The sequence below is a fragment of the Phyllobates terribilis genome, unplaced genomic scaffold (assembly GCF_046119375.1).
Source record: "Phyllobates terribilis strain yellow unplaced genomic scaffold, ASM4611937v1 Scaffold_11__3_contigs__length_659146591, whole genome shotgun sequence".
NCBI lineage: Eukaryota > Metazoa > Chordata > Amphibia > Anura > Dendrobatidae > Phyllobates > Phyllobates terribilis.
This window is the reverse complement of record NW_027362771.1, coordinates 478,122,021-478,148,072: the sequence shown is the minus strand read 5'-3', so window position 1 is coordinate 478,148,072 and position 26,052 is coordinate 478,122,021. Positions and strand designations below refer to the sequence as shown.

Genomic DNA, 26,052 nt, shown 5'->3' with positions numbered 1-26,052 from the left:
CTTGTGGTTGCGGAGCCCTGTAAAAGGGATAACTTGCAATTTTTGGAAAACCCTGTTATGTCTGGGCTGGAGGTGGTGGTCTGTCCATTAGGACATTCATGGAGCATAGCCAGTTACGTTTTTAATACAAATTGCCCAAATCAAAATAATTCAACTAATCTAACCCATAATTCAAATATTTACAGAGCAAAACCGAACATAAATTGTGGTCCAATCTAGTAAACATGTAATGATACTGTCTGGCTCTCCATCCTGTCATCTATCACTGCCCCAGTGGAATCACTCTCATTATTTATTGACAGCTAAAAGCTGTGGTTCTGAACAGAAGAAGAACTGTCAGAGAAATGGCTTGTTTAGGATTACTTAGCCGTGTGTTTCTCTTAACCCTCAAAGCTTCAGAATGGCACTGCATGAAAAATGTAATATCGTCTGCATATGACCCTTGACTTGGCTTTACTCTGGGGATCAGAAATGCACTTCTATGCATCCAAAACCCCAGAGAGAAGACACTTTATAAGAATCCATTATCCTCCTTGTCATTTAGTATAAAATAAATGAGGTTTGCAGGCATACTCTGAGCATGACATTAAAGCGATGCCACACGGCCAATTAGCAGCCGGATGCCAACACGGCCACCCTGAAGAGCCACGTAAGGGGTGGGTTAAAAAGAAAGGATTTTCATCTTTATAATCTAAAACATTACCATCTCAGTTTTTGGAACTGGTGCAATAAAACTTTCATGAAATTTTTTTTTTTTTATTTATTATTGTTCGTTTATGCCCCCTGTAAATACAGACATATCGTATTAAAAGAGTGACTAAGAGGGAACGTTTCTCCTGGTGTAGCTGGCCAACCCGGAATAAGGAGACTTATAGGCCATGAAATGCTCTTCTGGGAATTTAAATATGCAAATAGCCTATTCAGAGAGGACTAGAACTCTAGTGCCACGTATTGGGAATAGCAATCGTAAAAGTCAAAATTGACCCTTTATTGAGCCTTGCCATGTGACTTAGAATATTTACCCCTCCTCAGTGCAAAGCAGGACGTCTGACTTGGCTAGGTGAGAGGCCTCTGACCGGAGCTCTAAGGGGGAAATTTTCGTTGTGTGGATAGTGCCAAGCAGGTGTAAGGAGACTTTTAGGTCATGCAATGCTGCTCTGGGAATTTAAATATGCAAATATCCTCTTCAGAGAGGAAGAGGACTAGAACTGTAGTCCCACTGATTGGGGGTGGTAATATTAAAAATCAATATTGACACTTTCAAAAGCCTTGCAACATGATGTAGGATAAAAAGCCAAACCAGACTCTGCATTTGTAGACACGTTTCGGACATATTTAAATTCTCACAGGAGCATTGCATAGCCTATAAGTCTCCTTATACTGGCTTGGCACTCTTCATAACAAAAAACGTTCCTCCTTAAACCCACTTTCAGAGGCCTTTCATCTAGCCAAACCAGACATCCTGCTTTGCACTGATGAGGGGCAAAGACACTGAAACATAAGTCCGCAAATGGAGTGTCTGGTTTGGCTATTTTTCATCCAAAGTCATGTGGCGTGGCTCATTAAAGGTTCAATATTGACTTTTAGGATTGCTATCCCCACTATGTGTTATTACGGTTTTCGTCCTCTTCCTCTCTGCATAGGATATTTGCATATTAAAAGAGAGCATGGAAGTGACTCTCCTTGAGAGAAGTCAAACACAATGTCAGAGTCAAACTAATCAAATTACACTCAGTTAATTATTAATTAACTGAGGACCTTCTAGAGTCAGACTACTGATTCTTCCATAGTCTATTGAAGAACTCAGACAGACTGGAGAGGTGTGAACGCACTCCATGTTTCCAGGGGAAGACCCAATTTTCACTGTGTCCATAGCTGCTCAGCAGTCAAACTTTTCATCTTGTGTGGCACCTGGACTGGGTGTCAAGAACCTGCACAGGACTCTTCTCTCCAAAGTGATTGCATTGTAACTGCATTATTAGTAAGCAAATGGTGAAGAACTGGCCCAAAAGTTATTGAAAGGTTGTAGAGACGGTAACAAACCGCAGGGAATCTGTCCACTATCTCAATGCTCAAAACCATAATGGGGAGTTCTTCTTGATCTTTACAATGTGGCCCCCTTTCTTTCTGTACAACACTGGATTTTATACATAGCTAATGTCCTAATGTTATATTTTGTGTAGATTTATAACTTGAAGCTGCTAGGCCCCAGTGGAAATTTGGGACATGACCTCCACTTGCCATGTGCCATTTACAATACTGGCTTTGTCTTATGAAAGAGGAGCCCAAGTTGAAGTGTTACCCCATCACCCCTTATATCCATATGCCTCTTCTGTCTCATGCAGGAAAAGGTGAGTAGTGTTATTCCGTTCTGAGTGGATCATAATAATCTTTACATAAGAAGATCATTTAGTTGGACCTTCAAACTTTGCATGGGACCCAAAAATTTAAATTAGGAGATAATTTAGCGAAGAAAGAATAATGGTTGGGAGGTTTCCTTAAGTAATAATTAATTATAAAGAGTCTCACCTTTCTTGTGTTTCATCTGCTTGCCAATTTCCCAAAGGATACGAGTGTAACAAACAATCATGACACCCAGGGGTGTGATAAATAGGGTACAAAATGTGAACATGTTGTACACTGTCTCCTGCCAGCGGTGCGCAAAGCTCCCGTGTGTGGCACACTGTGTAAAGTTGGCTCCAGGAACAGTTTGCAGTTGAAAGAGAAACAGCTATGGAGACAAGAATAAACCATGATGAATTCAAAATCTGTTACATCTGAAAATCAGCAAATTAGTAATCAAAATAATACATTTTTCAATAATATTTTATTCAAAATACATTTATTTAAAAATAATATTTCACATTTTCACATATTTCAATATTTTATATGTATATGTTCAATATACCATATTTCATATTTCAATATTTTTCACATATTCAATATTTCACATTTTAGATGGTTGGTTTCACAAGGTTTGTACAGGCATTTACAGATGGGTGAGAATAGAGGAAAAAATTAAAATCTTTTAGGAGAGTTCTTCAATTTGGACAATCCATATTTGTTAGAAGAGTGCTCTCGTTATCAAAGGTTGTCCCACTCTTGGGACCCCCATTAATCATTTGTAATCTGTGGAAGTTCCTGTCTCCCAATATATCTGTTGTGCCACTGCAAGTGAAATGAATTGAGGGTTTGTACAGTTTTTTACGTGGATTTTTCTGGCTGAAACATCCATGTCTAACAACGGCTTCTTAATAAAATACATGGTTTTATTATGGTTTTGCAAGGACACACAGTTTTTGATGCTGTTTTGATGAGGTTGCATTTTCCAGTTTTTTTTTTTAATACTTTTTAATTATAATATGGGATGTATCAATGTGGTGTGTTTTTTGTGGTGTTTCAAAACCTTGCCAAAAACTGCATAAAAAATGACAAAAGGAAAATGTACCAAAAAATTGACATGATGCTTTTTTTAACACTCGAGAAAAAAGAAGTGACATCCGCTGTAGATACATTACACTCGTTTGACTAAAATAAAAGCTCCTTACAAGCAAATTTGAAGTTTTTTTTAATGTGGATTTTAGTGAGGAATCCCTGCCAAAAAAAACAGGTCAAAGAACTTTGTGAACATACCCCTAACATGGATCCAATTTTCATTAATAGGACATCAATATGATACACATACAGACCAGTCCTCTAGAGTAAGTGATGATTTTTATAGCCACTTTAAACTTTGGTTACTAGATTAGAATTTTATATAGGGAACTTTATTTTCCTAACTCCATCTTCTGTAATCGGTGATTGAAAATGTGTTTTCTAAAACAGACAACCCGTGCAATGTGTGAATGCACAGTTTGTAATGATGATTAATTTATGCAATTTGCTGTTCACTCTCTGGGGAAAACTATTATGCAGTTTTTCTTGCATTACAATTTTCTGTTATTTTTGTACTATTTCTTTGCAGTAATTAAATTACATTTTCTCAGCTGATGCCTTGAAGCTTAAAACCATTAAGCATGTTAAATAATTAATACATTTTAAGAACTGCAGTAGTTCAAGCCACTAGTTTTTAATTGTGGTTTAGATAATATATTTAATACCATAAACTTCAAATCTTTGACAAGAGAAACAGGGCAATATGCTTGAGAGTCTATTGTAGGACAAAGACTGTAAAGACAAGGTGCCACTAAGAGTAGAACATTTATTGTCCAGAATCATTTGGAATTACTAGTTAACATTAGAGATGAGCAAACTTGTTTGGAAAACGTTCGCCAATCTCAAAGTCGGCACGAAGATTGCACATTCGGATTCGTGTTCAGATTCCAGAGCATTTTCCTCAAAATCTGCAAAATTCAGCCAAAGTTCGGTAAATGATTGAGTTTCTACTAATGCGTTTGTTAGGACTTTGGCTAGGATAGTGGTGCTGTATGATGAGCCGGGGCTGGGGGACAGGTTGGATGAGGGGAGAGGGTGGGAAGAGGTCAGAGGAGCAGCAGACTGTTTTTTTTTTTATTAACTTAATGTGTGGAGATTTTGGCAGCCAATCATGGAGCAAAAACCATCCACAACGTCCAGACACAAGGGCTTGAGTCATTGGCTGCCGAAGGCACATTTCCCTTTCCATATAAAGAGTGGACATGTTGTTTTGGTGCCATTTTGTCAGTGTAACAGCGCAGAGAGGCTACTCCTGCTGCTACAGGATAGTCAGATAGTTATCTAGGCGGTTGATTGTCAGTCAGCTAGTTCAGACAAATAGGATCCTGTGTGAAATCGACCTTCCAGCATATTAAATATTAATCCTTTGTGCTAATTGTGTGGTCCAGACACCAGGCCACATTTCAGCATATAAATATTTTGTGCTAATATTGTTCTCCAGCCAGGAGTCCACATTTCAGAATCTAAATTCTTTGTGCTAAAAGCGTGGTCCAGATACCAGGCCACGTTTCAGCATATAAATTTTTTGTGCTAATATTTTTGTCCAGCGAGGAGCCCACATTTTAGAATCTAAATCCTTTGTGCTCATAGTGTGGTCCAGCCACACTATCTCAGCAAATAAATATTGATTTTTAATTTAGTGAGTGATAGGTCTGGACCTAGGGTTGTGAAACAGCTGGTTAAAAGATGCAAAGGGTACATCCAACAAGAGTGGGAAAAAACGAGGTCATGGTGGAAGGGGGAATAGGCTTGGTGTTCAAGGTGTACATGGGGTAGGTGGTAATGTTACTGAAGCTCTACTGAACAAACACCATCTTGTCCTATCCAAAGACAACTGACAACTTCAGTTAATGGATGGGCTACTCCACTCCCTTTCTTTGGCAGCCGCACAGCGGTACGCCTAGTAGATGAGGGCCAGAAAGAGCAAGTGCTCCAATGGATGGCAAGTGCTGCATTAAGTGGCCTCTCCTCCTCTTCCTCCACCTTAACACACACAGTACAGTCCTCAGAGGTGGCACCCCAATTACCCTTGTTTTCCCCTGCATCACAACTATCCAACTGCCCAACTGACTGTAGGTAACCACAGATGGGCAAGTCTGCAGAGCTGTTCACACATTCTATTCCATGGGCATCAGAGGTCTGCTCCAAAGAATCACAGATTTAAAAGGAGGAAAGCATCTGCACCAATGGCCAAAATTTTTTTCAGTTGGATTCTGGCCCGGACGAACTAGAGTCTGAGCAGAATCCAGACCCTTGTCACAAGACGTTAACCCCAAGGGGTGGAGGTGACCCTGATGAGACTCAGATACCTGAGGAGCATGCAGACTGTACTGTGGTAACAGGGCAGGAAAAGGAGGAGGGTGAGTCAGGGTGAGGAGTGGAACAGAGAGGATGACAACGAGGTTGTAGACCCCACTTGGTGTGAACTCAGAGGCACACAGCTGCGTAGCTCAGCTGGGGGGGGTGGAGGAGGAGGAAGACAAGGAGGTTACGTTGTGGCTTCCCACACAGACATGGAGTGATGCAATCACGAAAAGCACTGCATCCTCAGCTACAACTGTGGATGTGACCAGCAGCGATCAAGGGTCTGCAGTTCGCAGGAGTGGCAAGGGTTTCCTAGCCTGGGCCTTTTTTGAGACCGCAAAGGATGACCCAACTCACGATATCTGCCAACTTTGTAAAAAACTACCCAGTAGAATCAAAGATTGCAATAATCAACCATTGTCCCATCAACCAAATCTGCTCCTTCTTCCTCCTCCATCACCGTAGCAAGTGTTCTCACACAGGTCTCCAGACGCAGAACCTCCACTTTTTTACCTGCTACAGAAAGGGTGAGTGAGAGCCTGTCAGCTGATACAGAACAGCAGTCTGTCGTATTCACCCTAGTCCACCTTCTCTCAGCACAGCAGCCAGCCCTCAGTCCCGCAGTTGTGGTAATGTAAAAGAGTGTTTCCTCCTACACATGCCAAAGCTAAGAGCTTGAACGTCACCATCTCCAATCTGCTGGCCACGGAAATGCTGCCTTTCCATCTGGTAGATACAGATGGTTTCTAAAAGCTGATGGCCATCGCAGTCCCCCAGTACCAGTTGCCCAGTTGCCATTACTTTTCTAAAAAAAAGCTGGGCCTGCGCTACACCAGCATGTTGCAGACAACATCACTCATTCCTTGAAAAAATCAATGTCTGCCAGGTGTGATGTAGCAGACATCCCTTTAATGGTTCAGTGTGTTTGAATGACCATGTACCTTCCCCTTTAACGGACTGGTCACATGACTGTGACATCACACAGGTCCTCATGCACACAGAGGGTGTGGACACATGACTCTGACATCAGTTAAGGTCCTATCTGTGAGTGTGCTGCAAGATATAAAAATCCTGTGTGTTCCTGTGTGGGTGTGTTCCGGTGTGTAGGAGTTCCTATGTGTTGGGAGCTCCTGTGTGGGCACCGTGTGAGAGACACGAGGCTGTTCCCTGTGTGTATGGGGGGAACACCGCTTGTGGGAGGCTTGGTGAGGCCTGGTGGACTCCGGTGGAGGTGAAGCCTGGATCCCTGTGTGTGTGTGTGTGGGATGCCAGTAAGCCTCGGAGTGCCACACAAGCGTCCTGAAAGGTGAAGCCTGGATATGTGTAGTATGCCAGTAAGCCTTAAAGTGAATGACGGCTGGAATGAGGCTGTTCACTGTGTGTGTATGGGGGAACACCGCTCGTGTGAGGCCTGGTGAGGCCTGGTGGACTCCGGTGGAGGTGAAGCCTGGATCCCTGTGTGAAAGTGTGGGGGATGCCAGTAAGCCTCGGAGTGCCACACAAGCGTCCTGGAGGGTGAAGCCTGGGTATGATATATGTAATACGCCAGTAAGCCTTAAAAGGGGTGGAGGGCTGGAGACCACGTGTGGTCAAGCCTTAGAGTCACAGTGGTGGCGGACTAAAAGCAGCTGAAAGCCGATAAAGGTAATACTCTTTATGTTATGGACATTTTCATGTACATTGTTTTATTACCTTGCGGGAGGCTGTAATTAGAGCCAAGTGGGCCGGTCTGCCACTTGGGCTCGTGGACATGTTGTATGTGAAATACGGTTTATGAAGTGTAATAAACTGTGGATTGTGAAAAACGGCAAAGTAGTTGCTGGTGTGCAGTGATTGACGCAGCAAAGCGAGTATCCCCCAGGATAATAAGTAGCGCTGCCTTACATGTGGTTTGAGAGTGTGGGCAACTGCAGTCTGGTTGCTAGGGGCAGCTGCAGTCTGGTTGCTAGGGGCACTCTGCAGTCTGGTTGCTGGGAGCAATTGCAGTCTGGTTGCTAGGGGCAATTGCAGTCTGGTTGCTGGGAGCAACTGTACAGGTCGACGAGTGTGGTGGAGCATCTGGCTACAACTCGGCGGGGTTGTGAAGGTCGTCGTCGCACTCAAACCTGGTTTGCTGTGGCTCGGCGGGGCTCATGAAGGTCAAAGCATCTGGCTACAACTCGGCGGGGTTGTGAAGGTCGTCGTCGCACTCAAACCTGGTTTGCTGTGGCTCGGCGGGGCTCACGAAGTTCAAAGCATCTTGCTGCAACTCGGCGGGGTTGCGAAGATTGACGGCGCACTCAAATCCTGTTTTGCGTTGGCTCGGCGGGGCCACGAAAATTTTTTCGGGGAGAGCGGTGAAGTTCAAGTGTGAACAGTGTACCGTGATGGCAGTGTGCAAAGCAACAGAGGTGTCTGGAGCTATTGAGCGTTTGAAGGGCCGGTTGGGACCGGAGCAGGTATTTGAGAAACTGTTACTGGACATGGTGCGGGAACTGCAGGAGCTGTGGGCACCGTATAGAATGGCGGCGGTGGACCATTCTATGGACTCTCCGGGGGCGCCCGTGTTGTCCCAGAGTGCCCGGGGAGGTGGTAAGAGGTCTTGTGAACTGAGTCCTAAGACTGTCGCTGATTTTTTGTGTAAAAATTCCCTTACAGGTGTGGTTGTTAAAAAGGGGGCGGGGTCTAAAAAGGGGGCGGTTTTTCACAAGAGTGTGGAGTGTAGAAAACTGGAAATTGTTGATGATGGTGGGTTGGTACCTCCTAAAAATGACAATTTGACCGTTGAGAACGGGGTGACTCCAGTGGAGGGGGTTGATGTCAAAGTGGGAGGTGACCTGGTAGTCCACAACATCATGGGGAGTGACACAGACCCGATAGCTGACAGTGACACTACGGAAGTAGAAGGAGAGGTCAGTCAGGAGGGGCTAGACGAGGGGAGAGAGTCCACCTCTCGTCGTAGACGGCGCAGGGGCCACAAAAAGGTTGCTCCTGTAGTCTTGACTAAAAGTGAAAATAAAGGAGATGTAATGCTGTGTGCTGTTGTTACAAGGGTGGATCCTCCTTCAGAGGCAGAAGAGGAAGTGACAGACCTGGAAAACGTGTCCTCAGACCAGCGGAGCCTGGAGTCTGAACGGCAGAGGGTATACCAGGTTGTGAAGGACTTACAGCGAAGTCTAAAGGAAATCAACGAGGAAGTTGTCCAGTGGAAGGAGATGTTCCACGCAATTAAGGAGGATCGCCGCAAAATCAAGGAAGAGGTTTTGCAGTTGAAGCTTGAGAAGGAAGCGCGGAAGGATGGAGTTTCTGGACGTGATCAGGAACTAGAACGACTGCGCGAACAGTTCAACCAGGAACTGTGTAAATCTAAAAAGGAGTATGATGAACTCATGAGGGAGCTGCAGCAGTTCCAGGACCAAGTAAAGCCTCTAATGCAGGAGAAGGAGCGGCTGGAGGACTCTCTGTATCAGCGAGACCAGGAGCTATCCACCCTGAAAGAGGCAATAAAAGTTGAAGTGTCTGCTCATGACCATGAGACAGAAAAGAGGTATGGAAAGTTCAATGAGGAACTGCAACAGAGTAAGAGAGATTATGAGGATCTCCTCAAGGTGAAAGAAAAACTAGAGGAGGATAAGGCGGGTGCAGAGCAAGAGCGCCAAGTGGTTGAGACCACTCTGCAAGATATCCGTGAGGAGAATGATGCTCTCCGGGGAAAGACCCTAGATTTGAAAGCTCAGGTGAAGGAGCTACAGATGTCCTGTGATACTCTCCAGAAGGCGGAGACGTACCTTAAGGAAACAGTCAGCAAGATGGAAGCTGAGCGAGAGAAGATGGAGGAGTCCATTGGAAAAGCCACAGACCAGGGCCAGGAGTTGACCGCTGGTGATGGGAGGTATGAAGCAGAAACCTCCTCGAGTGATGTGGGCTCGGAGGATTCAGTGGATGTCGGAGCCGAGATCAAGCAGTTCAAGGAGTTGCTACAAGCCCAGTGGACGCAAGAGAAGCGTGCGAGACTGGCTATTGAGAGCCGAGTGGGCGCATTGGAGACGGAGAGGTCTGAGAGAGCTCTGCTGCTGGAAGAGCAGTTTAAGCAGGAAAAGCTTCAGAGATGGACTGCTGAGAGGCAAGTAACTGAGCTAGAAGGAGAAGTTTTAGAGCTCAAAGGTCGCCTAGCAAAGTGTCACGTGGTGAACGAGGTCTCCTTGGAGATGGGAAGAGGCAAACAAGTTGCACTCGCTCCCTTAAACCATGAGAAGGTGGACCTGAGGAGAGCTAAGAGTATGGTGTTGGAAGATAAAGGTGAAGTGGAGGTGGTCAAGACGAAAAGTTGTGAAATTGTAGCTGTGAGTCAGCTCAGGGGAAGCATCCAGGGTGAAGAAGCTGGAAGTCAGTTGTCCCTGAAACCTGAGCTGGTTGATCGTCTGGAAACCACTGGTGAGACCAAAACGTCTCGGTACAAGTGCCTCGTAGATGTACCCGAGGACTTGAGGGAAGAATGCACCCGTGAGTTTGTGCATGAGGAGTTTAAGAAGGCTGTGGGAGCCTGTAAGGTGTACTTGACCTCAGAGGCTAGACAGCTGGTGGTCCTGTCCACGACTGAAGTCACAGTGAAGAGGGTGGCGATCCTGAGTGACATACATTGGCGATGTCTTCGCACGAAGCGGTTTCTCCGGTTGAAGACGGAGCAAGCCTCTAGACAACTGGAGCTGATGAGAAAGGCTCACAGTCTGCGAGAAGAGGTCATCTGGGTGCCTCGTGTTCTGGTGAGAGAGCTCATTGGGAGAAATGGCCGAGCCATGCAGATGATGGTGAAAAAGTCTGGTGTGGTAAAAGTAAGCAGTCCACGTGATCGTCAGGACTGGATGCCGGATGAAGACGGCATGGTGTCGTTCTACGCTGTAGGAACGGAAGAAAGTCTTGCAGATATGAGCATGCTGGTGGGGTACCGAGTGACCTACCTGCGAGAGGTGGAAAAGTTGAATCTCGCTAGACTGAGAGTGGATAGACAGCATCATCTGAGCAGCAGAAGATGGCAGCCGTCTAGAAAGTGTGAGACCAGACAGAGAAAGGGCTCCCTAAATATCAGAACAGCTGAGGTTAGGGACCTTTCAAGATGTCCTGGGAGTGGGTTTGGAGGTAGTGAGACCTCCAGTGACTCAGGGTTGAGTGGCCCATACAATCGACCCAATAGAGGACGGAATCATGTGGAGTCACACTGTTGTATTGACTGCTGGGAGCGGGGGAGACCTGACAAGGTTACGACTGACCGCTGGGAGCGGGGGAGCCGCTGGAAGCGGCGGAAGTCTGACAAGTTTACGACCCGGAAATGTGACTTGACGGAGTCGATGACATTGACAGATGGTAGATCCCTAAGGAGTGGGCTCATGTCAATGTTTAATGTTCCAGGGGCTGGACAACGCAAGGGTCAAGTGCATGGTCTCAGTGTGAACTGTGGGATATAGACTGTTTTATATATTATGTGTTCAACCCCACAAGTTTGAACAGAGGGGGGGAATATGTGATGTAGCAGACATCCCTTTAATGGTTCAGTGTGTTTGAAAGACCATGTACCTTCCCCTTTAACGGACTGGTCACATGACTGTGACATCACACAGGACCTTATGCACACAGAGGGTGTGGACACATGACTCTGACATCAGTTAAGGTCCTATCTGTGAGTGTGCTGCAAGATATAAAAACCCTGTGTGTTCCTGTCTGGGTGTGTTCCGGTGTGTAGGAGTTCCTATGTGTTGGGAGCTCCTGTGTGGGCACCGTGTGAGAGACACGAGGCTGTTCCCTGTGTGTATGGGGGGAACACCGCTCGTGGGAGGCTTGGTGAGGCCTGGTGGACTCCGGTGGAGGTGAAGCCTGGATCCCTGTGTGTGTGTGGGGGATGCCAGTAAGCCTCAGAGTGCCACACAAGCGTCCTGAAAGGTGAAGCCTAGATATGTGTAGTATGCCAGTAAGCCTTAAAGGGAGTGTCGGCTGGAACGAGGCTGTTCCCTGTGTGTGTATGGGGGAACACCGCTCGTGTGAGGCCTGGTGAGGCCTGGTGGACTCCGGTGGAGGTGAAGCCTGGATCCCTGTGTGAAAGTGTGGGGGATGCCAGTAAGCCTCGGAGTGCCACACAAGCGTCCTGGAGGGTGAAGCCTGGGTATGATATATGTAATACGCCAGTAAGCCTTAAAAGGGGTGGAGGGCTGGAGACCACGTGTGGTCAAGCCTTAGAGTCACAGTGGTGGCGGACTAAAAGCAGCTGAAAGCCGATAAAGGTAATACTCTTTATGTTATGGACATTTTCATGGACATTGTTTTATTACCTTGCGGGAGGCTGTAATTAGAGCCAAGTGGGCCGGTCTGCCACTTGGGCTCGTGGACATGTTGTTTGTGAAATACGGTTTATGAAGTGTAATAAACTGTGGATTGTGAAAAGCGGCAAATTAGTTGCTGGTGTGCAGTGATTGACGCAGTAAAGCGGGTATCCCCCAGGATAATAAGTAGCGCTGCCTTACACAGGGTACATTTCACCACAGACACCTGGACGCGCAAGCATGGCCAGGGGAGTTACATCTTGATGACTGGGCACTGGGTGACTCTGATGGCTGTTGGAGGCAGGCAGGGAAGAGGCTGCTCCACAATGCTTGGAATCCCCAAGGCCTGCGAGACAAACCTCTGTATCTAACACTTCCTCCACTGCTTCTGCCTCCTCCACCTCCTCTAGGGATGCCACCTGCGCCCTCAACCGCCGTCTTAATAAGACACGTTTCAACAGTGCAGAAAGTATCCCCCCCACCTCTGTACTGCGCATCTGTCGCGCCCCCAGGGCAATGGGGTACTCGGAGTCCGGGCCAATAGATGCTGGGGGAAAGGGAGATGTCACAGTGGCTGGCCCGGTCCGTGGCCCAGGGCGGTCAACTAAAAGGGGGGAAAGTTTATAGGGGGTTTATAGTTCAATCGTGACGTCACCTGTGGTTTCTGGTAATTTGTACCAGCGCTGCAGCAGACCTCTGAGGCAGTTGATAAGGCAGCTGGGATGGAACATCTCCCCACAGGTGGAGCGGGCTTCAGGGCAGTGTAGGGTAGATGGTGGTAGGTGATGTTGGGACCTGTAGTGCAGGCGGAATGGTGCAGCAGGAGTAACTGACAGACAGGGGATTCGCTTCAATACCTTTACTGGTGCGGATGTCAGGTACGGTCCAGGGTACTCAGTAGGATGGGTGCACTTCAAGACTTCTCCCCAGTAAGCGGGTATAAGGCCTCCTGGTCCGTGTCTGCCTCTCTGTATGCTCCTGGCCAGCCTGCAACTGAGCCTAGCTTATGTGTCATGCTGTTCCTTCACCTGTCGCTTGGTAGTAGGACCTTCGGCTGGCAGCCACTATCCCTGGTAACGCTGGGGCCTTCATGATTCCTGATCCAGTTAAGGGTTTAGCCTCAGGTTGGCCAGGGACCTGTAGTCCTCCTGGTATCCCGGTGATCCCTACTGGGTATAAAGGTCCCTGTAGGCGCAGACCCGGTGTCCGGTTTGTATATTCGGGGTGAGCCTATGATGCTCCTCTGCCCCCTCAACTCCTCTCTCCTCTCCTCCTCGCCATCGGCCACACTCAGGGCCCTCAGAACTCAGCAGCAGACGAGCTGCATGTTCGCTGCTCTCATGATCAGCACGCTCTCAGACTCTCTGACTCTGTCTGACTGACTCTCTCTTCTGACTGATTGCCTGGCTCCACCCTCCGTATATATAACCTTAACGGGCTCCCTCTGGTGGTATGAGGTGGAAGGGTGGAGGTGTTTGTTTGTAGTGAGGGCCTCTTGTGGAGAAGTCCATCAATGCACCCTTTTGGGTCCTGTGGTACCTGTGAACAGCAGGATGCCACATTCCCCCCTAGTACAATTCAGTACTCCTGGACTGAAGCATTTTATAACTGGTTACAACAATAACAACAATTAATAATAATAACAACAATTAAGTTACAGTATGTCCCGTAACCAGGTGTCCATTTCACCAATGAAAGTGTAACAGGGAGAAACATGAGGGACCCGCCTGAAAACCCTCAATGTAGGCCCTGGGTGTGGCTACAGGGCATAAGTGATCCAGGTGCTGGACCACGTCTTCGGCCACGCCAAACGAGTTTTTGTTCTGTGGTTATTTAAGGGGGGACTTTGATAAGTGCAAACTATATACAAGGACAGTTTTTGGCTGCTCACAGTCCTCAGCCTACAAGTCTTTGTACCCTGACGGGTAACTAAATGCTCACATATTATTGACAGTTTATACAATACATAATAGGCAATACCCAACTGGGTAACTATTTACAATTTAGGCACTTCATGCTTATTCCCTAAACTGGGCAGGGATTTGTCCTTGTGTGCTGCGTGTGAACCTTCGTAGCACTGGGGTGTCATTAGTGTCTGTGCGTACCCTTTCTGTTAATCTAGCAGGTGTACGTGCTGGTAGATTATAAAACTGCCTTAATCTCTCTATGGGACTGGCAAGTACGCTGCCAACTGGGCCTTCAGGCTCTGTTTCAATGGGTGATCCTCCTCTAACTGGGGACTCTTCCTGTTCTTGAGCAGGTTCTTCCAGAGCGCTCACAGGTTCTTCTTGTGGCTGATAGAAGTGTATTACGGGTATAATCACTGCTCCATCAAGTTGAGGCCAGTCAACTTGATGGAGGACTATGAGATGCATTATACTATATGGAGAACTATGGGGGGTGCATTATACTTCTATGGAGCCCCATGACTTCTGTGTACTCCCCTGGTGAGTATAATGGTTTATTTTCTTCCATACATTAAAGAACAGTGGCAGAACAGGGGACATATTCCAAGATGGGGGATATATACGAGGATGGGGTCCAGGATAAGAGACATATAGAAAAATGGGAGATATACAGTTGTGCTCAAAAGTTGACATACCCCGGCAGAATTTTTGCTCTCTTGGCTTTGTTTCAGAGAATATGAAAGATAAAAAAAAACTTTTTCTCCACTCATGGTTATTGGTTGGGTGAAGCCATTTATTGTCAAACTACTGTGTTTTCTCTTTTCACATCTTAATGACAACCAAAAACATCCAAATGACCCTGATCAAAGTTCACATACCCTGGTGATTTTGGCCTGATAACATGCACAGAATTTGACACAAATGGGTTTGAATGGCTACTAAAGGTAACATGCTCACATGTGACCTGTTTGCTTATAATCAGTGTGTGTGCAAAAAAACTGAGTGAGTTTTTGCAAGATCATAGACCTGCACAAAGCTGGAATGGGCTACAAAACCATAAGTAAGAATCTGGGTGAGAAGGAGACAACTGTTGGTGCAATAGTAAGAAAATGGAAGAAATACAAAATGACTCTCAATCGACATCGATCTGGGACACCATGCAAAATCTTACCTCGTGGGGTATCCTTGATCATGATAAAGGTGAGAGATCAGCCTAAAACTACACGGGGGAACTTGTAAATGATCTCAAGGCAGCTGGGACCACAGTCACCAAGAAAACCATTGGTAACACTTTACGTCTTAAAGGTTTAAAATCCTGCAGTGCCCGCAAGGTCCCCCTGCTCAAGAAGGCACATGTGGAGGCCCGTCTGAAGTTTGCCAATAAACACGTGGATGATTCTGTGAGTTATTGGGAGAAGGTGCTGTGGTCAGATGAGACAAAAATTGAGCTCTTTGGCATTAACCCAACTCGCCGTGTTTGGAGGAAGAGGAAAGATGAGTACAACCATAAGAACATCGTCCCAACCGTGAAGCATGGTGGGGGAAACATTATACTTTGGGGGTGCTTTTCTGCAAAGGGGACATGATGACTGAACCGTACTGAAGGGAAGATGGATGGAGTCATACTGATTCCTGGCCTGCGACTGGCCAGGTTTCAACTTCTCGCTCTGCGGCACCAGTCAATTGGTCCAGCACAACAGCGGCTCTCTGTTTACCAGTCATTGAGTACGTATCCAGTACACTGCATATCTTCCTTTTGAATCCAGACAGGGTGTCTGGTTTGCCATCATACTGGGGAAGCCATTTTGCTCCAGGGATATACAGCAGGACCATGGGTATCAACGGAGTCATGACCCCTGCTGGTGGGGCGGCCGCTCCGGCCTGATGCAGTTGAGCATCAGGAGCGTTAACCGGTGCTCCGGCGGCTTGCTGGTCGTCGACCATGGTTGCGCCCCCCATAGTGAACCGTAGCCTACCTACTGTTTCTTTTGATCGGGTTGGCCGCAGCTCTGCAGACGACGGTCTCCTTCCAGGACCTGACGCTTCCTGGTGCTGCGTCAGAGCGCGAGGCGGGGCTTGAGCTTTGCGCGCTTCTAGCAGTCACGCCTCTCCGATTCCTGCGGATGCGCCCCTCTTCTTCCCGCGCGGCGACTCGAAAATGGCGAACAATGGCGGAAAACAGCGGCAATTTGCGGGAAAACTTCACCACGGTATGTGACACAGTTCTTTAAGGCGCACAGTACCCGGTGGCAACGGGCACGCAATCCTGTTTGTGATGCCAGAAGTTGTCGCGCCCCCAGGGCAATGGGGTACTCGGAGTCCGGGCCGATACATGCTGGGCGAAAGGGAGATGTCACAGTGGCTGGCCCGGTCCATGGCCCAGGGCGGTCAACTAAAAGGGGGGAAAGTTTATAGGGGGTTTATAGTTCAATCGTGACGCCACCTGTGGTTTCTGGTAATTTGTACCATTGCTGCTGCAGACTTCTGAGGCAGTTGATAAGGCAGCTGGGATGGAACGGCTACCCACAGGTGGAGCAGGCCTCAGGGCAGTGTAGGGTAGATGGTGGTAGGTGATGTTGGGACCTGTAGTGCAGGTGGAATGGTGCAGCAGGAGTAACTGACAGAGACAGGGGATTCGCTTCAATACCTTTACAGGTGCGGACGTCAGGTACGGTCCAGGATACTCAGTAGGATGGGTGCACTTCAGGACTTCTCCCGAGTGAGCGGGTATAAGGCCTCCTGGTCCGTGTCTGCCTCTCTGTATGCTCCTGGCCAGCCTGCAACTGGGCCTAGCTTATGTGTCGTGCTGTTCCTTCATCTGTCGCTTGGTAGTAGGACCTTCGGCTGGCAACCACTATCCCTGGTAACGCTGGGGCCTTCATGGTTCCTGATCCTGTTAAGGGTTTAGATTCAGGTCAGGGACTTGTTGTCCTCCTGGTATGCCGGTGATCCCTACTGGGTATAAAGGACCCTTTAGGCGCGGACCTGGTGTCCGGTTTGTATATTCGGGGTGAGCCTATGATGCTCCTCTGCCCCCTCAACTCCTCTCTCCTCTCCTCCTCGCCGTCGGCCACACTCGGTGCCCTCAGAACTCAGCAGCAGACGTGCTGCGTCTTCGCTGCTCTCAGCGTCAGCACGCTCTCAGGCTCTCTGACTCTGTCTGACTGACTCTCTCTTCTGACTGACTGCCTGGCTCCACCCTCCATATATATATCCCTAACGGGCTCCCTCTGGTGGTATGAGGTGGAAGGGTGGAGGTGTTTGTTTGTAGCGAGGGCCTCTTGTGGAGAAGTCCATCCATGCACCCTTTTGGGTCCTGTGGTACCTGTGAACAGCAGGGTGCCACACATCCAGGGCACACTGCAATCAGGCAGTGTTTAAATTAATATGCCTTGGAGATTGCAGTCACGCAGCTCAAGAGTTGTGGACAGCTATTTAGGCAGACAATCTTAAGAGTGGTATTCCCCAAGACAGCAATGAGGCACACAGTGTGCATTGCCGTTCTATACTTCCAACTCCAGGAACGTCAAATCGTCAATGCAAAAACATTAGCAGCAGCAGTGTAAGTAGCAGAAGCAATTTCTGTAAGTTGTCTCACACATTTTTTAGACCAGCCCGTGCGCCAGTAGAACAGAGTGCAAATCTGACACGTCATGAATGACTGGAGAAGATAGTGCAGGCATATCTCAAGCTCAATATCAATGCCATCAGTAGGGGTTTGGACGCTTTTACATTTTGTTCTTCAAAAATGGAAGAGTGGCCTGAACTCGCCTGTCACACCTTGGAGGTTTTGTCATTCCTGGCAGCCAGCATTCTCTTAGAACATGTCTTCAGCGCTGCTGGTGGTGTCCTGACAGATAAACGCATCCGGCTGCCCCCTAAAAGTGTAGACCTCCTAACTTTCATCAAGATGAACAAGTCATGGATCTCCAATGACTTTTGCACCTCAGTTGCAGACTGGGCAGACTAGACGATGTTGTAGTTTTTTGTGTGCAGCATTGATCTTGCATTATTGCAGACTGTGACACCTTTGTCATGGCTTCTGTGCTTGCTGTTGCTACTGCTGCTGAACTTACTAACAATTTTTTGAAATTTGGATACTGCAATTTGGGTCTCCATTTGGTGGGCAGCCTGTAGTGGAAGGGTTGTCAGAGCCCTATTATACTGTTTCTACTCTGGGGAAATGTATGCCACTTTAGTGGTGTGCTTCAATAATTTTTGGAAATGTTTGCACTCCAAATTGGGTCTTCTTCATGTGTATTGCCTGTAGTTGTAGGGCTCACAGACCGGCAGGCCTGCACTTACTTTCAGTCAACTACCTGTGTCACTTTCCATCAATTTTTCTACCAATGGTACTCTATGAAATTGATGTTTGTGCCACCTGAGTGTGGCTGAGCAGAAAAGCAGTTGGAGCTATTGCATGAGGTATCAGGGCTCCCTGCACATCAGGCCTACACTGGTCCCTCACCCACGTCACCTTAATTTGAAGTTAAATTCAAAGCTGTAAATGCTGGCCCAGACCCTGATACCTCATGCATTGTCCATACCTGACTGCTGCTGTGCCGTTATAAAGTTTTTACTGTGGGTCAATTGATGCCACTTTTCCTGGTGTCTGACTCTAATTTGAGCTGTTTTGGCAGCTTTTGGGCCCCCTAGAGGTGTTGTCTATGAGTTTGGTTTTGCCTCCCATTGAATTCAATGGGGTTTGGATATGTTTAATGAACTGTTCGACGACCATTGGGACATTCGCCGATCCGAATCGAACTTTGAAAGGTTCGCTCATCTCTAGTTAACATATTTTGGAATAGTTTTATTAACAAATGCTATAAATCTTTCTGTGCTGAAAGTTGTTCTTAGCTCAGTATATTGCTTTTTGATGCTAATAATAGATCTTGTCTGCAGTGCATCGCCTTAAGTGTATTGCTTAAGTGCAGAATATGAATTATACCTGATTAATATGATGCATACAGACTGTGCCTTGTCATCTGTCACTATTGCACTCTAATCGGCATCTCTGTTTGTCCATTCCTCCTGCAGGTACGTGACCCAACTCTCCCATGCTGATTTCTCCCTATTTCTGCTCCTACATACACATGGTATGTTTTTCAACTAACAACTACTACCCCCACTGTTATTTATGACCTCCTTGTTTATTCTACCCTGAATATCCAGCATCTGCCTCTGCCCTAATCAGCTGATCAAGATGAGCACAGACCACTCACCTCTGGTTCACACCTGAATTCATTCTGTAGCACATATATTGTCAGCAAGTAGACTGCTATAGACTTGTCTGCAGTGCTTCACCTTAAGTGTATTGCTTAAATGTAGAAATATGAATTATATCAGAATTGAATCTGAAGGGAACTGGATACTTGGACACTGTAAACAATGTTTATGTGTTTTCACTCTTACCCCCTTAATTCTTCACTTTTTACAACCACCCCTAATCCCTACACCTAGTAAGGAACTAGTCATCTCCATCCTCCCCTTTCATCTCACCTCCTCCTCAGAACTCAACTTCCTCAACATTCAATCCTTTGTCTCCAAACACAGACAGCCACCTCATGCTCTCTCCTGCTCCCACCTACTAACACTTTCTCTGCTCCTCCTCATTGCTGGCAATATCTCCCTAAATCCAGGCCCTCCTCACCACATCCCCACAGTCACCTCCACCTTCTATCCATGATCTATCACAAACTCTCACAACCCATCTAACCTCATACACATATGCCCAACCGCCGCTTCCCCAGTCCCATTAACAGGAGCTGTATGGAAAGCTCGCTCCATCTGCAACAAACTTTCCTACATCCATGATCTTTTCATCACTAACAAACTTTCCTTCCTCGGCATCACAGAAACTTGGCTCACCCCCTCTGACACGGCCTCTCCAGCTGCATTTTCGTATGGTGGATTCCACCTTTCCCACACCGCCCACCCCATTGGCAAGCATGGTGGAGGAGTAGGTTTTTTCCTGTCAGATAACTGCTCCTTCACGCAAATCCCACTGCCACCCTCCATTACTCTCCCCTCTTTTGAGGTGCACTGCGCGTGCATCTACTCCCCCTCCAACATCCAACTGGCCATCATTTACCGCCCCCAGGACCAGCCCCCACCTTCTTAGACCATTTCACCACCTGGCTACCTAATTTCCTTTCCGCTGACATCCCACTATCATCATGGGTGACTTCAACATTCCCATTGACACTTCCCTCTCAGCTGTCTCTAAGCTTCTTTCCCTCACTTCCTCCTTCGGCCTTGATCAATAGTCTTCCGCAGCCACTCACAACGATGGCCACACTCTGGACCTCATTTTCACCCGCCGCTGTTCCCTATCTAACCTCTCTAACTCACTTCTCCCTCTTTCTAACCACAACCTACTTACATTCTCTACCCTCTCCTCTCCAGGGCCACAATCCCCAACCCACAAACATGCATACCCTCGCAGAAATCTTAAACACCTTGACCTACACTCACTCTCTGAATCTCTTCTCCCTCTTACAGACATTAGTTCCTTACATGATGCAAATGCTGCTGCAGCTTTATACAGCTCCACAACAACTGCAGCTCTCAATTCAGAAGTCCCCCTCATACATACTGTACCAAAGCCTGTATCAGCAGGCAACACTGGCACACCAGCCTAACCAAAGAACTGTGACGGGCCTCTGGGGTTGCTGAGCGCAGATGAAAAAGGTCCCACCCCAATGAGCACTTCATCGCATTCAAACAGTTCCTTACTACCTTCAAGTCCACACTCACTGCAGCAAAACAAACATACTTCTCATCTCTCATATCTTCCCTGTCTCACAACCCTAAACAGCTATTCAACACCTTCAATTCTCTTCTCCGTCCACCAGCGCCTCCCCCCTCTCCTCTCATCTCAGCTGAAGACTTTGCCTCTTTCTTCAAGCAGAAGTTTGACACCATTCAACAAAGCTTTTGCCTAAAGTCCCCTCAGCCCCTCCTCACACCTACTCAATCCTCCTCCTCCAAAACCAGCTTCTCCACCATTACGGACGATCAATTTTCCTCTTTACTTTCCAAATCACACCTTACCCCCTGTAAACTTGACCCACTCCTATCCCACCTCATCCCCACCTTACCACTATCCTCACCCCAACCCTAACCCATCTTTTCAACCTGTCACTAACAACTGGTGTCTTCCCCTCATGCTTCAAACATGTCTCGATCACACCCATCCTCGAAAGCTCTCCCTTGACCCATCCTCTCTGACTAGCTGCCTCCCCATATTACTTCTCCCCTATTCCTCAAAACTACTGGAACAACATGTCCACTCTGAACTGTCCTCCCACCTTTCCTCCTGCTCTCTCTCCGACCGCCTCCAATCTGGCTTCCGACCGCACCATTCTACGCAAAGTGCCGTCACTAAAGTCACCAACGACCTACTAACCACCAAATCTAAGCGACACTACTCTGTCCTCCTCCTCCTAGACCTGTCATCTGCTTTTGACACAGTGGACCATCCCTCTTACTACAGACTCTTTCATCTCTCGGCATCACAGCTCGGCATCATAGACTTGGCCCCATCTTGGATATCTTCATACCTAACAGACAGGACATTCAGTGTCTCCCACTCACACACCACCTCCTCATCTCGCCCGCTATCTGTTGGTGTCCCCCAAAGTTCAGTTCTAGGACCCCTGCTCTTCTCCATCTACACCTTTGGCCTGGGACAGCTTATAGAGTCTGATGGCTTTCAGTATCACCTCTATTCTGATGACACACAGATCTACCTCTCTTGACCCGATATCTCCTCCCTACTAACCAAAATCCCACAATGTTTGTCCGCTATTTCATCCTTCTTCTCTGTTAGATTTCTAAAACTTAACATGGATAAAACTGAATTCATCATCTTTCCACCATCTCATTCATCCCCCCTACCTGACCTATCTATCAACGTCAATGGCTGTTCACTCTCCCGAGTCCCACAAGCTCGCTGCCTTGGGGAAACCCAGGACTCTGATATCTCCTTCAAACTACATAGCCAAGCCCTTTTGACTTCCTGCCGACTCCAACTCAAAAATATCTCCGCACATTCCTCAACCATGAATCTGCAAAAACACTAGTGCATGACCTCATCATCTCCCGCCTTGACTACTGTAACCTCCTGCTCTGTGGCTTCCCTTCCAACACTCTCACACCCTTCCAATCTATCCTAAACTCTGCTGCCTGACTAATCCACCTGTCCCCCAACTATTCCCTCTCCTCTCTGTCAATCCCTTCACTGTCTCCCCATTGCCCGAAGACTCCAGTTCAAAACTCTAACTATGGCATACAAAGCCATCCACAACCTGTCTCCTCCATATATCTGTGACCTAGTCTCCTGATACATACCTGCATGCAACCTCCCATCCTCACAAGATCTCCTGCTCTACTCCCCTCTTATCTCCTCTTCCCACAATCGCATGCAAGATTTCTCCCGTGCTTCCCCCCTACTCTGGAACCGTCTATCCCAACATATCAGACTCTCGCCTACCGTGGAAACCTTCAAAAAGAACCTGAAGACCCACCTGTTCCTACAAGCCTACAACCTGCAGTAACCATCGCTCCACCATACCGCTGCACAACTAGCTCTATCCCCACCTACTGTATCCTCACCCATTCCTTGTAGACTGTGAGCCCTTGCGGGCAGGGTTCTCGCTCCTCCTGTACCAGTCGCCGTCACGTTTTGTTCAAGATTATTGGAATTGTTTTCGTATGTATACCCCTTTTACACATGTAATGCGCCATGGAATAAATGGCGCTATAATAATATACAGTACAGATCAAAAGTTTGGACACATCTTCTCATTTAAAGATTTTTCTGTATTTTCATGACTATGAAAATTGTACATTCACACTGAAGGCATCAAAGCTATGAATTAACACGTGGAATTATATACTTAACAAAAAAGTGTGAAACAACTGAAAATATGTCTTATAATGTAGGTTCTTTAAAGTAGCCACCTTTTGCTTTGATGGCTGCTTTGCACACTCTTGGCATTCTCTTGATGAGCTTCAAGAGGTAGTCACCGGAAATGGTCTTCCAACAATCTTGAAGGAGTTCCCAGAGATGCTTAGCACTTGTTGGCCCTTTTGCCTTCACTCTGCGGTCCAGCTCACCCCAAACCATCTTGATTGGGTTCAGGTCTGGTGACTGTGGAGGCCAGGTCATCTGGCGTAGCACCCCATCACTCTCCTTCTTGGTCAAATAGCCCTTACACAGCCTGGAGGTGTGTTTGGGGTTATTGTCCTGTTGAAAAATAAATGATGGTCCAACTAAACGCAAACCGGATGGAATAGCATGCCGCTGCAAGATGCTGTGGTAGCCATGCTGGTTCAGTATGCCTTCAATTTTGAATAAATCTCCAACAGTGTCACCAGCAAAGCACCCCCACACCATCACACCTCCTCCTCCATGCTTCACGGTGGGAACCAGGCAAGTAGAGTCCATCCGTTCACCTTTTCTGCGTCGCACAAAGACACGGTGGTTGGAACAAAAGATCTCAAATTTGGACTCATCAGACCAAAGCACAGATTTCCACTGGTCTAATGTCCATTCCTTGTGTTCTTTAGCCCAAACAAGTCTCTTCTGCTTGTTGCCTGTCCTTAGCAGTGGTTTCCTAGCAGCTATTTTACCATGAAGCCTGCTGCACAAAGTCTCCTCTTAACAGTTGTTGAAGAGATGTGTCTGCTGCTAGAACTCTGTGTGGCATTGACCTGGTCTCTAATCTGAGCTGCTGTTAACCTGCGATTTCTGAGGCTGGTGACTCGGATAAACTTATCCTCAGAAGCAGAGGTGACTCTTGGTCTTCCTTTCCTGAGGCGGTCCTCATGTGAGCCAGTTTCTTTGTAGCGCTTGATGGTTTTTGCAGCTGCACTTGGGGACACTTTCAAAGTTTTCCCAATTTTTCGCACTGACTGACCTTCATTTCTTAAAGTAATGATGGCCACTCAGTTTTCTTTACTTAGCTGCTTTTTTCTTGCCATAATACAAATTCTAACAGTCTATTCAGTAGGACTATCAGTTGTGTATCCACCAGACTTCAGCACAACAAAACTGATGGTCCCAACCCCATTTATAAGCCAAGAAATCCCACTTATTAAACCTGACAGGGCACACCTGTGAAGTGAAAACCATTTCCGGTGACTACCTCTTGAAGCTCATCAAGAGAATGCCAAGAGTGTGCAAAGCAGTCATCAAAGCAAAAGGTGGCTACTTTGAAGAACCTAGAATATAAGACATATTTTCAGTTGTTTCTCACTTTTTTGTTAAGTATATAATTCCACATGTGTTAATTCATAGTTTTGATGCCTTCAGTGTGAATGTACAATTTTCATAGTCATGAAAATACAGAAAAATCTTTAAATGAGTAGGTGTGTCCAAAGTTTTGGTCTGTACTGTATATATACCAGAATAAGGGACATATTACCAGGATGGGGAATATATATATACACTGCTCAAAAAAATAAAGGGAACACTCAAATAACACATCCTAGATCTGAATGAATGAAATATTCTCATTGAATACTTTGTTCTGTACAAAGTTGAATGTGCTGACAACAAAATCACACAAAAATCATCAATGGAAATCAGATTTATTAACCAATGGATGCCTGGATTTGGAGTTGCAAAATTAAAGTGGAAAAACACACTACAGGCTGATCCAACTTTGATGTAATGTCCTTAAAACAAGTCAAAATGAGGCTCAGTATTGTGTGTGGCCTCCATGTGCCTGTATGACCTCCCTACAACGCCTGGACATGCTCCTGATGAAATTGTGGATGGTCTCCTGTGGGATCTCCTCCCAGACCTGGACTAAAGCATCTGCCAGCTCCTGGACAGTGTGTGGTGCAACGTGACGTTGGTGGATGGAGCGAGACATGATGTTCCAGATGTGCTCAATCGGATTCAGGTCTGGGGAACGGGCAGGCCAGTCCATAGCTTCAATGCCTTCATCTTGCAGGAACTTCTGCCACACTCCAGGCACATGAGGTCTGGCATTGTCCTGCATTAGGAGGAACCCAGGGCCAACCGCACCAGCATATGATCTCAGAAGGGGTCTGAGGATCTCATCTCGGGTTCCTAATGGCAGTCAGGCTACCTCTGGTGAGCACATGGAGGGCTGTGTGGCCCTCCAAAGAAATGCCACCCCACACCATTACTCACCCACTGCCAAACTGGTCATGCTGAAGGATGTTGCATGCAGCAGATTGTTCTCCACGGCGTCTCCAGACTCTGTCATGTCTGTCACATGTGCTCAGTGTGAACCTGCTTTCATCTGTGAAGAGCACAGGGCACCAGTGGAGACTTTGCCAATACTGGTGTTCTGGGGCAAATGCCAAGCGTCCTGCACGGTGTTGGGCTGTGAGCACAACCCCCATCTGTGAACGACGAGCCCTCATACCACCCTCATGAAGTCGGTTTCTAACCGTTTGTGCAGACACATGCACATTTGTGACCTGCTGGAGGTCATTTTGCAGGGCTCTGGCAGTTCTTCTCCTGTTCCTCCTTGCACAAAAACGGAGGTAGCGGTCCTGCTGCTGGGTTGTTGCCCTCCTACGGCCCCCTCCACGTCTCCTGGTGTACTGGCCTGTCTCCTAGTAGCGCCTCCAGCCTCTGGACACTACGCTGACAGACACAGCAAACCTTCTTGCCACAGCTCGTATTGATGTCCATCCTGGATGAGCTGCACTACCTGAGCAAATTCTGTGGGTTGTAGAGTCCATCTCATGCTACCACGAGTGTGAAAGCACAACCAACATTCAAAAGTGACCAAAACATCAGCCAGAAAGCATTGGTACTGAGATGTGGTCTGTGGTCCCCACCTGCAGAACCACTCCTTTATTGAGGGTGTCTTGAAAATTGCCAATAATTTCCATCTATTGTCTATTCCATTTGCACAACAGCATGTGATATTACTTGTCAATCAGTATTGCTTCCTAAGTGGACAGCTTGATTTCACAGAAGTTTGATTTACTTGAAGTTATATTCTGCTGTTTAAGAGTTCCCTTTATGTGTTTGAGCACTGTGAGCACTGTGTGTGTGTGTGTGTATATATATATATATATATATATATATATAATATATTTATATATACATATATATATAGTGCATT

General features: G+C 46.9%; 1 protein-coding gene across 1 annotated transcript in view; it reads right to left on the bottom strand.

Annotated features, from left to right (window-relative positions):
* Window positions 1-26,052, bottom strand: part of LOC141166585 (gonadotropin-releasing hormone II receptor-like) — a 116,584-nt gene that overhangs the window by 19,868 nt on the left and 70,664 nt on the right. The window contains exon 4 of the mRNA XM_073653416.1: window positions 2,530-2,731. Coding sequence (XP_073509517.1) covers window positions 2,530-2,731 — 202 coding nt within the window. The remainder of the gene's footprint in view (window positions 1-2,529; window positions 2,732-26,052) is intronic.